This window comes from Artemia franciscana, chromosome 2, assembly GCF_032884065.1.
Source record: "Artemia franciscana chromosome 2, ASM3288406v1, whole genome shotgun sequence".
Lineage (NCBI taxonomy): Eukaryota > Metazoa > Arthropoda > Branchiopoda > Anostraca > Artemiidae > Artemia > Artemia franciscana.
The window spans coordinates 38,619,938-38,632,605 of NC_088864.1; the positions used below are offsets into that span (position 1 = coordinate 38,619,938).

The 12,668-nt window shown below is 34.5% G+C and overlaps 1 protein-coding gene across 1 annotated transcript in view; it reads right to left on the reverse strand.

Annotated features, from left to right (window-relative positions):
• Window positions 1-6,296: 6,296 nt before the first annotated feature.
• LOC136041350 (macoilin-like) overlaps window positions 6,297-12,668 on the reverse strand; it is an 86,537-nt gene continuing 80,165 nt past the window's right edge. The window contains exons 15-16 of the mRNA XM_065725997.1: window positions 12,145-12,325; window positions 6,297-6,557 (exon numbers count right to left, since the gene is read on the reverse strand). Coding sequence (XP_065582069.1) covers window positions 12,185-12,325 — 141 coding nt within the window. The 3' untranslated portion in view covers window positions 6,297-6,557; window positions 12,145-12,184. The remainder of the gene's footprint in view (window positions 6,558-12,144; window positions 12,326-12,668) is intronic.

Sequence of the window (12,668 nt, forward strand, 5' to 3'; positions counted from 1 at the left end):
TCTTTTTAGTTTTTTTGTAGTTTTTACCTTTTTTAGTTTTTTTCTTCTTTTGTATTAATGCTAAAGCCAAGGTTCAAACCTGGAGCCTCTCGGACCTAGAACCTGAAACATAACGCTTTACCAACTCAGCTACTTTGGCTTGAATACATTCGTTTTGAGCAGCTTCCTCGGGTGTTGCCATTGTAGGTTCTTCAGTCATTTTACAATTAGAAATTTCTCTTTCAACGGTCTTCTTACAATTAAAAATTTGTCTTTGAACGATATTCTTAAATACCTGTGTCCTGGTCGTCATTTATATTCCCTGTGTCCCGGTCGTCATTTGTGTCCCGGTATCCCAGTCTGTAATTTCTCTTTGAGTGTCCCGGTCGTTATTTATATTCCCTCTGTCCCGGTCGTCATTTGTGTCCCGGTCTGTAATTTCTCTTTGAGTGTTTTTTCTTTTTAGTATTTTTTAGTTTTTTACATTTTTTTTTTCAGTTTTCTTTTTCTTCTTTATTTTTCAGCTTCACTATGAAATACATATCGCCGAACCTTTGTTTTTTTAACTAAAATCTGGTAGGCATTGATGACCTTATCCAAGTCAAAATCCCAAACCCAATCATCATCGCTATCATTTTCAGTTTTGATATGTTTTGACTCTCGCTGTCCAGGTGGATCTTCATCTAACTGCGCGGTTTTGCGTTCTTTAGCCTCAAGCCTGTTTCCTTGCTGTTCTTTTGATTCCTCGGCACGCTTTCTTTTCTGACTTTCTCTATCAGCAGCAAGTTTTTTGGCATAGACTCTTTGAGCATCTTCATCGGCTTTTGCCATTGTAAGTTCATCAGTCATTTTAAACTTAAACATTAATAGATTTCTACGTGAACATATATGTCTTAAATATCTTTAATGACGTCACCGTCATAGCAAAAATGACGACAACTAACTTCATGATGTCAGTCGACACAGAAACATGACGTCACCTGACAGACAGACAACTTATTTTTATATATATAGATATAGATATATATATATATATATATATATATATATATATATATATATATATATATATATATATATATATATATATATATATATATATATATAGACTCGTGCCTAGCATAGACTAGTTAAAAAGAGACCATATCTTATGAACGTAAAGTTTTCATATTAAAATTCAAAGTCCCGCTATTGAAATTTTGATTTTGAGTAATCAATTTCAATAAACATCTTACACTACTTTCAATCAGATTTTGACGTATTTGTGTTTCTGTTACTAAACCGGCTTCTTTGGTTATTTTTTTTGCTTATTTGTCACTTCCGCAAATATCCACCATTTCTCTTTTGTGCTCAGAAGCTGCTGATCAGAAAAGGTAAAGCAAATCAAACAATTCTTGTAAATGGCCTAATTTTTGGAATCCATAGTGAATAATTGAGGCTGTTCTTTGGTGTGTATTAGACCAGCGAGAAAAGTGTGAGTATGAATATGGGCAGAGAATGGGGGGTTTAATCTTTGGATAAGGTTTCTTTTCTGGAGGGAGATTTATCGGCAAATTATATCGGTAAGCTACTGATATATCACTATCGGACACCAATTATCCATATCGGTCTGGCCCTGATTAGCTATATTACTAATGAAACCTTCGAATAACATTAGCTCCAGGTACCATGTAACAATCGCATCATGACACTATGCACTCTGCATTTGTAGAATTGGCACGTCTTACGATCTGTTTTTGTGTGTGTATTTTAAGCCTAGCATTGGCCTTTTCTTTACATCTGCCTCCTTGGTTATATTTGTTTACATACCATGGATTGTTAGTTTTCACTGTGTATTGAGGTCTCAAACTCACAACAGAAGTGAAATATTTTAACTAGCTAGAGCTGCAATAATATTACTAGGGAAGGGGTTATTTAAAGTAACTTATTCTTCCATTGAGTTGTCTCCGTTTCAATAGCTGCATGTAAACTAGCGTTAGCTCCCGAACATTTTTTTTGTTTACTTAATTTGTTTTTTAACTTTTTTAGGGGATAACTTCAGTGTCAGAGAAAAATAAAATCCTAAATAAAGTCCTTTTTCTAACTTCGGCCTAGTATTAAAAAATTACAATGAATACAACCCCCTGAAAATGGAGGATTAGTTTACCTGCTGCCTGAAGAAATGGTTGTCGGCGAGCGGTAGGGACCCAAGGATCTCTAAAGGATTAAAATAGATATGCATGGTAAAGAAGATTATAGAGAGAGATTAAAACTATATTTCTAGCCTTGCAGTAAAGATTAATGACCTCTATTTGAAAGCAAAAGAAAGTCGTCTATATCAACAAGCATGGGTTGTACCTAGTCAAAAGGCTCAACAATTATAGAAAAATCATAGGAGTCTCAGTATTTCAAGGGGAGTTTGGACCCAACGCCCCTCCCAAACAAACATGCCTGTAAAATTTTCTCCGCATGCCGGCATACTACTTTTCTACTCAAATTTATTCAAAGCTTCCTTTTTTCTTTATCTCTCCCATGAAATTCCAATTTCCTTTAAATACTTCCTTATAATCTCTTTCTATCCCATTTACGAACCACAGCATAAATATTAAACAGTATCGAGAGTTCCTATACTCTCCGTTAAAGATTTTTGGACACATCATTCGCACACCTTTCTTAATAACCCTGCCTTCTCTAATATTTATGCTGTGGTTAGTAACTAAAGCTATTGCTGCGGCACAAAGGGAACTTCCCTTTCCGCGCGCTGTGATATATCCCATTTCTGAACCCAAATTTTTGTTACTGTTTAATATTTATGCTGTGTTACGAACGACCTGCTTTTCATTTGGTCCCAGGTGGATGGTCAAAAAGAACAATCTGTCATCCTTCCTCCGTAAAAATTGTCCTATTAATGTAGAACTTTCATGAAGGTGCAAATAGAATCACATTTTTTGCAGAGCTTATTGTTTATATACGGTCAGTCAAACGGGTATCTATTACTGTCCATAGACAATCCATCTGGAAAACATTTAACGCATGTTCCTCCGCCTTTTGAAGACCCACGTTTCAGAACCATACTTGACCACTGTGATTACTGCAGTTTCTAATGTTCTAATATTCGTTCACAGACTTATCGTCCATTTCTTCCAAACATTTCAACTGTGGAAAAACACACTGGGCCTTGACTACTGTACTTTTTACATATTCACAGCGTCCACCATCTTTACTAATACTGCTTAGTTAAATGAAGCAATCCTCTAGATTTTATCTTCTCGGTGCCTAACATCACCTATTCACCTTCTTTTATTTCTAGTCTAAGTCTATTATTGCTCCCCTTAACTCTCATAACCTTTAAGAATTCACTTATCTTGCTACTATTTTTGTATAGGACACTGAAATCATCTACATAATGTAAGTCTAGGAGAATTTTAACTCGGTATTTAATTCCATGCTCTCCCAAAGCCTTTGCAGTGTTCCTTAGGAAAAAATCCATCAAAACAATCCATGTAAATGGGGATAGGACTTAACTCTGCTTAATATTTTCTGTGAATTTTTCAGCAGGTTTTTAGTTGCTAATAATCTTGACACGACAGATTATGCTTCATAGTACTAACCAATGTCTCCACCGAATTAAAACCCTTTTGTGGGTTTATTATTGAGTTGAGAATCAGAATGAGTTTATTCGTAGTCGTACTCAAGGGCACAAGGTTGACGTTCTTCAGAAACGAAGGCACAAGAATGACCCAGATATTCCTTTCCAGTTCATACGGTTAACCCGAAAATAAGGTAGTTGACCTTAGCTACATGGAAAGATATGTACGGCTTGCATTTTCTACAGTCAAACAGGAGTTTTTTTTTGCCCTATTTGCTTGAGATCAAGCCGGAAAACGACCAAATCAAAGATTAAGGTCACTTGTTTTCTAGCCTCATACGAACTGGGAAAAATGCTTAGGAAGATTCCAACTACCAGTCGAACTTCTACCACAAAAACGCTGACGTTTGAAAGTTTTCTGGGAAGATTCAGATGGCAGCAGTCCTCTATTAATGGGGCACACAGTTAAGCGCTGAATAAAGTGTCAATTGGAAACACCTTATGTTGAATAGAAAGCATTGAAGTAATCGATATCTGTGGGTAGCTAATAACTACAAAGAGAGTTGATCTAGCCAAATTGTCTAGATATTTCATAATTTTAGACGATGACATAACCAACATATCTAAACAAAATTAGATGACTTTAAGGCTCTGGCTTTTGGACAATGGAATGCTTCATATAAGAGCAGAATGAATTGATTTTGCAGTTGTTGAAGACTTATGAAGTGAAAGCCTCGGTCAGTTTATCTCGAGTCAGATTGAGAAACTGACTGGGTCTACAGTTTCCAAGCTCGAGTCACACAGTCCAAAAGAACACCACAGATCTTTTTTAAAAGAAGTCATCAAACCTACATCGCCCTTCTTTCAACACGAATACATGTTTTATAATATTCAATACACAGCTACACTTCATCATTAAATCCATTCTGACGTATTTGTGAACATTTTTCATCATTTCAGATAGTGTTCATTTCAGCGACAAATAGAAAAATCACATTTTTCTCCACATAAGTTGAAATTTCCAAAATAGACGGTATGCACAAACTCGACTATTACTTGTTTGATAGAATCTTGGTTTTAAAACAAATTTCTATGATTTCCTGCCTAATTTCCAAACAAAGGCATAAAAGTCCATATAGTAAGTGCTTTTCTTAAATACTCTTTTGCTGTGTTAAAACAAGGAACTAAAGTTTACCTCTTGAAAAAATCATAAGAAAATACCCTATTACAGGGGAGTATACGTCGCCATAAGGATAAATTAAGCCAAAAACACATGTATAAGAGAGCATTTTTTAATTTGAGATGACATTTTCGTGCCTAGTTTTACACAATAAAGAAATTTTGCCAACATTTATAAAAAATTCTTTCACGAACATCAAAACAGACTCACGACGACTTCGTACGCTTTGTTCATAGCTTCGTAGCTCCTCAGATAAATTGTTTTCTCACAGAGAAAAAAAAAAGGATTCAAGTGTTTAAAATTATTTAAGGTACGTAGAAGCTTCATAAACATGAGATAATTATTGATTAACAAAATGCGCTCATTTGATTTTGCACTAAAAGACCTGGCTTCAGTTCCAAAAATTGTCTGAAACTAACCCTTTGAGGGCAGAATAACAACAACAAGCTGAGGCAAAAATATATGTAAGGGATGTAAATATAAAGCAGGACAACTGGGGCTTTTATTGAGTCAAGTAGTGAAGGTTCAAATTCCAGAATTATTATGATTAATTTTTGTTCTAGACTCATAATTTTAACTTTCTTTTTGATGTAATACAACTGTATCGAACTAAAATAAAAGTACAACAAGTTCACAGTGCAGCTTAGATATAAACGTTAAATTCCCTCATTAATAAAATAAAGGTTCGATACCAAAACGAAAATAATCTCGTAGGTAACTATGAATAAGCACATGTTTAAATAACGTTGTTATGTTTTAGCAGTTTCAGACTGAAAATCAATTCAATGCTAAAGCGGATCGAGTCAACAAAAGCTCTTCAGGAGCTGCTGAACTATCTCAGACAATGCAGGTATGATCATTAGGGGAAAAGACAGGGATCAGAGGATTTTTCCCAAGGGGATTAGACCAAAAATACGAATAAAGCGCACATTTAGGCCAGAATATTTCAGGGAGGCTCTTTGTTTCAATCAGGAAGGGAGTGTGGCACCCTATGCTCTTCTCTTGTGTTCACGTTTGTCGGCCAACGTACAATTATAACGTATTTCATGAATTTACGGAATAACACCATATGGTACTTGTGTATAATTCAGAACACACTCAATAAGTTGAAGTTAGGTTCTTTCGTGAAACAAACTACGATACAAAAATCCGGTTTCATAGCCACAAAGACAGAACTCAATTTAGTTTCTCAACGACATTTCTGCGTTCTGGGTACTTAATTCTAAGTTGTAATTTTACAATTTTCCTAATAAAGTATTATATTTTCATCATATTTTGTTTTATTTCATTAGCTTTATCAAAAGTTTGGGCTATATACCTGCATCGTAGTTTGTTTAACGAAAGAACCTAACTTCACTTATTGGGTGTGTGTTCTGGACAATACATAAGTACCAAATGCTCTAAAATGGTACAAAACAAATATAATTCTTTTTTTTTACAAGAAGAATGGCTTGTAAGGAATCTTAACATGAGAACCAAAAAAAAAAAAAAAAAAAAAAAAAAAAAAAAAAAAAAAAAAAAAAAAAAAAAAAAAAAAAAAAAAAAAAAAAAAAACACATAATTTTTTTTATCTACGGTTGAAATAATTATATCTGTTACGAAGCTTCTTTACATACTGAATGGCGTTGATTAAAACAAGCACAGGAATAAAAAAAAATTCGTATCTAAGCGGCTTTTGCACAATCCGTGACAAAAGATAAAAAACAAGAAGGTTGACACAGATCCGACATACAGGTTTCTTTTTCCAAAAATACTTTCTCTTCGTTTTGTAAATAATGCTGGTGGTTAGATGAAATCTCTTCCAATAATTGACCAGTGATGCTAAAACATCTGAAACAGAAAACAACAATAATGTTTCCATGTCATTCACAATTTTTTTTTAAGAATAAAAAGTTCAACAAAATGCAAAAAAATTCACACCTGCAAAACGGTTGCCGAGCTTGTAGCAAACATCACTAAAAAACACACATCTGCCTCTATAAAAAGTTCCTTTTTAATTTCGTATGTCCTACGTAATAGCGAGGACAATTGACTGCTTCAATGACAGTTTTTGCGGTATGAGAGATAATTTTACCTTGGCGTGTCTAAAACCATCATATAATAAATGCAAAAAGCATAACATAAAGAGTCAGAGTAAATTAAAACCACAAATAGAACTACCATTTTATCAAAACATTTGCTACAGCAACCTTACACGAATACGACGTAACGAAAAAGACATGTCAAAACTTATGTTGTCTCCTGTATCCAGTCTAATGTAACGACAACGAGTTTCATTCAAATATAACAAGTAGTTATACTGTATCCAGTACACGCTACGGTAGACTGTATCCAGTCTACTGTAAAGACAACGATTTTCATTCAAATATAACAAGTTATTTATTTTTTTCGTTATTTTTTTTCTTAAATGAAAAAAGAAGCTTGACTTAGACACATACCAACCCCATAAACTAAATACGTAGAATAAATAGTTTCGTTATGGAGTAAACAAGGTACTTGTGTATTATTCAGAACACGCTCAATAAGTGAAGTTAGGTTCTTTCGTGAAACAAACTACGATACGAAAATCCGGTTTCATAGTCACAAAGACAGAACTCAATTTAGTTTCTTAACGACATTTCTGCGTTTTGGGTACATAATTAGAAGTTGTAATTTTACAATTTTCCTAATAAAGTATTATATTTTCATCGTATTTTGTTTTATTTCATCAGTTTTATCAAAAGTTTGGGCTATATATTTGCACATTAGGTGGGGGTGTGTGTGTGCATTATATCAAATACCTAACTTAACTTAGCCTAACCACCCCTATATCAAATATTTAATTAAAATGTACCTGCATCGTAGTTTGTTTCACGAAAAAGCCTAACTTAACTTCACAGAAATTCCTTTTTCTCTGCCTCGATTCAATTAGCTTTGAGAGTCAGTTTTTTTCAGTCTTATGCAAGCTATGATGGTAAAAGTTAAAGTCAGGTTAGATTAGATTATGTTAGATTAGGTTAGGTTAAATTTGGTTCTTAATATCAGAAATGGGTTAAAAACCTAACTTAAGCTAACATAAACCAATGTAACCTCGTCTAACCGAAACTAATCTAACATAATGTGTCATCATCAAAGTATTTCGGACATTCACCGGTGAATTTTGACATAAACCAATATACGATCATTAACTGTAACACACACACACACACAAAATATATGCAAAAAGTATAACTATTCCAGATAATTTTCTCAACGCACCATATCCACGCTGATTAATCTAGAACAATTTTTCATACTAACAAAATTTCATTTTCCAAAACCACCCCTCTTCCTCTTTTTCTACCCCAAATATTTCCTTTCTCAAACTCCCCAATTCTGCACAATAGAAAAAAGTGGAATAACCTCCATTATTCTCACAACACATGAAAAAAAAAAAAATAATGACCATCTTTAACCCTTACTCTCCTCAAAAAATTTCTTCTGTCGCCAAGCGGCAAAAATTCCCTCTCAATGAAATTATCCCCTTAATATCCAATGCCCCCAAAATTTCTTATAAAAATAAATTTCCGCCCATATACTTCTTTAACCTTTTTGTAAAAAAGGAAGAAGGACAAAACCAAAGTGCCGCTCGCGCAGCACAATTAATCACCAAATCTTAAAACGAACAAAATTACCACAAATAAGGGTGGGGTTACCCCCTTACTCTCTCCTTAACCCTCTAAACCCTCTTAAGGCCAGAGCAATTTAGATTTCAAAATCTACTGCTGTTCACTTTAAAATTTTTATCTGGGTATTAATTTTCAATATGCTTGAATGAAACAGAATCAAAGGAAAAGTTTTGATAACAAAAGGTCTCTTCAGGTAATTAAACAAAAAAAAGCTTTCTTTTAACTAAAAAAGCTTTTTAACTAATGAACTTCAGCGTAAAGAGCGGAGCGCTAAGGAGGGGACAGCTCCTTTCACATGCGGAATAATTTCTGTTCGTTTTGCTTTAATGTTGCTCATTACTTTCAGTTAATAAAATTCTTTTTTTATTTAATTTATGAATGTTTTTCAACTAATTCAGGTTCAAATTTGGCTCCCCGTTCATGAAAAATTAAAACAAAATTTGCATATCAATTATTCCGTATATGAAGGGTTTCCCCCTCTTCAATACCTTGCTCTTTACGTTAAAGCTTTTAGCACTTTTAAAAAAGCTTCCTATTCTGATTAAACGGCCCATGAGTTTCGGTAGCCGTTCTTAAGACATTGGGACAAACAGTCAAACTATAGCATAAAAAGCAGGCTATTCAGGAGGGGGAAACTCTTCATATACGGAGTAATTTCTGTTCGTTTTGAGTTTTCATGTTACTCCTTACTTTCAGTATTGTTTTTTTTTAATTTAATTTCTGTTCGTTTTTCAAGTAAAGCACGTAAATCTGGCTTAGCCTCCATGAAATATACCCCTCCCCCTAACGGAAAATTTCTCCGTGAAAATTTATTCCAACGTAAAATACGCCTCCACCTCCCGTCAAGTTCCCTCCAGACAGTTCCTTTCTTTGCTGAAAATTCTCCCCTCCCCGTAAAATTCATCGCAGACCATTCAGCCTGAAAAAAATAGCCCTAGCATACTTTCATTTGACTGCTCTCTAATTTTTTTCTCGATCACTCCGGAAGTGCCCCCTTTCGTAGAAGTTTTTCCGGAAATCAAAACACGCAGAAAATAGCCCCCAGATAATTCATCTGGAACATCTGTTGCCAAAGTTGATGTAAGACAATTAAAAAGAATTTCATATAGGGATTCTGTCAACACTGTAAAATTTTCCCTGGAAAACTCGCCTCCTCCCCCAAAAAATTCCTCCCCAAGGAAGATTCTCCCAATTAGGATCCACCCTAACACAAAATCCCCCCCCTCGAAAAATGTCTGTATACTTTCCAATAACAAATACTATAAGTGAATAGTGGGAAAATTTCATAACTTACAGGCCTCTCCCCACGGACTTTTTTGGGGGGAAGTTATTTTACCCCTGAAGACATAGTTATTGATCTTCAACTATACTGTACAAAATGACTATCTCAAAATTTTAATCAGGTAACTTTAGGAAATAAATGGGTGTAACAGTCACTCAAAAAAGACCATTAGAACTTATAATTTTCGTTCGAATGCGCCCACTCCCGATCTTCAAGGACTATTATTTCAATAAGATCATCTCTAGGAAAAAAGAAACATTCATCCACAAAATTCTACAGTTTTGTATATAGGAACGTGAAACTTCTACGGTTGGATTCTCGGGTACAGTGAATCTGATGTCCCCCTATTCAAAAATCAGGCAAATTTTCTCAGCCGCGTAGCTTTTGATGGGTAAGACAAACGTGATGAATCTTGTACATTTGAAATTAGTATAATAAGCTTATTCTTTTGATGTATCTATTGCTATCAAAATTCGTTTTTTTAGAGTCTCGGTTACTATTGAGCCGAGTCGCTCCTTACGTACAGTTCGTTACCACAAACTGTTTGATATAAATTAATTGAAAGTCACTAACTTAATTATTCTTAGAAACCTATTTTTCTTTCCTGTCTGCTTAACTAATATCATGATTTTCTACTTTTCTGTTGTGGATGTTTTATTCATTTTAAACTAACATAAATAATTCACCAGTATTTTCTTTGCTTCCGGCATATTTGAGGGTAAGAAAATGTGTTCTCCATAATGTTGCGCAGAGATTCTGAACAAAACAAAACAAAAAAAACATCGCAATGTCATCGCAACTATTATAGTAGAGAGTAGCTGTATTAATATGATTCTGAAAAGCTATAAATACATGCTTGCATAGTATTGATTGCGCTGTATAATATGGTATTGTAAGTTTTAATCTATAACAATATAACGATTAAAACTGAATCAGCTTCGGCTAATATTACTAATATTTCAGCCAAAAAATTAAATGTTGAATTGCAACTTAGACTTTAGGCAAAATTTGAACATTCAATCAAAATATTAAATGAGCCATAGTTTAGCCCAATAATTTTCAAACAATAATCTACCATAAAATCAAGGTAGAATGTAGAGGGGGGGGGAGGGATATTTTCAATGATATGGATAACAAATTTGCATAGTTCTTAATCTTATATTCGGTTGCATACATGTATCTTAATCCACCATTTTATTGAAATAGCCTTTCATTTTCCATCATGTTGCAACTGTTAGTTTGCTCAAATAAGTACATATCAAGATCATTTATAAAAGGGTTCGGCAGTGTTGTCTTTAAAAAGAGAAAAAAGAAAGTCAGACGTCACGAATCAATACCACCGAATTTGTTTCCATATTTTGTCTTCATTGTACCCTTCCAGGCATTGTGTTTTCCAAGCGGATTAATGGGAAATATATATAAAAAGCAAGAGCTAATTTCGTGCTATAAATCCATTCAATTAAATTTTTCTTCCAAAAATCTACAGGCCCTGCAAGATTCATTTTTCTTTTTCTTTTTTAATTTTCGCCATCATTCTCTATACCAAGGGAGGTACCCTTGGTCCACTGAATAGTTAGTATTTTTTCAGCGAACTTGTACATCGGAACGAAAATGGCCGGCCTCTCTAATTCCCTGCCCCAAATATAAAATTTGAGATCTTACAGTACAAAACCGTAAGTCGGTTAAAAGAAAAAAATTGTTGGTCTCCCCATTCCCTCCCTTTCGACGAAATTTTGAGCGCTATTGCCCCTCCAACAGAACTTGATCCTCTAATCTGTTTCTCAAGATATTCCATATATGTTATTTTAATAACGTGGATACATATAGTGAACCCACTTGGCCCATTAAATACCCCCTGAAATTTTTGTTCGGAAGGATACTTGCCTCAGTAAAATTTCACCTCAATAGACCTAAGACATCGAGACATGTATTTTTACTCAACGTCGAGATATCATCGTACCCACAACCAAAGGGCACATCTCATATTTTAAAAAGTTCGGCCCCAAAAATAACAGAGTTTAAAATGTTGCTTTACGATGTACATGACATAACATTACAGTAAGCGGTCTTTAAGGCATTGGAAAATTCTGCCAATATGTCATTAATGAGGCGTCTAAGCTACTAATACATTGTTGGACCCAATCACGGCTGTTTTACCCTGCCCTCTAGGATGTAAGCATACATCACGTGTCACTATTGATATCACAAGCTATCCCCTAAATGAATCTTTCTCTCACTTTATAACTGCTTTCGTGAGGAAAACATCTGAGGTGCACTATTTGTTTTGAGAAGGATAGAATGGATAGAATTCAACAAATATTGACTAAGAAACTGATTGTTTCATTGATTATTATCCTTAAACTTCTAAATTACGGACGAGAGAGAGAAGGGCTGGGCGTGGGTATAAATTGGTCCGCGCATTTTTAACGGGGTATGAAATAAATAAAACAATTCGAGCAAGAAGATAGAAGTGAAAGATAAAACTTACTCAAATTCTACCAATGAACAAAATGTTAGTTTTCCATAGATCAAGCATCAAAAGCGTCTCCGTTAGTAAGATGAGGGGTGTAAGAAACAGCATTTGGGTCCAAGTAAGATGCCGCAGAAGTGGGAATATCCTCTAGCGACGGCGGCAAAAGACCGTTAATACCACCATTTCCAGACAATAACTGAAAAAAACCGAATTCAGTAACAATACCCATCTTAATGCCAAATAATCATGTAGGACTTTTCGTCAAGAACGTCACAAACAAAGTTAATAACTCTCACATTTACTGAAATGGTGTACTATAACACAGCAGAAGAATACTACAGCAGCGGAATAAGGGAACTGGATCTCCTAGAAAGCTTTACAGTAAAAATGCGGGTTTTGAAAAAATGGTTTTTTATCCTATCATGGTTTTCCAATACACATTTTCCGAAGTAGAATGCTTATTTCTTTATTGATGGTTTCGATGCGATTGCGTCCAAAGTCAATATGTAGGCCCGAACAGATATATGTTAGACGAAGTT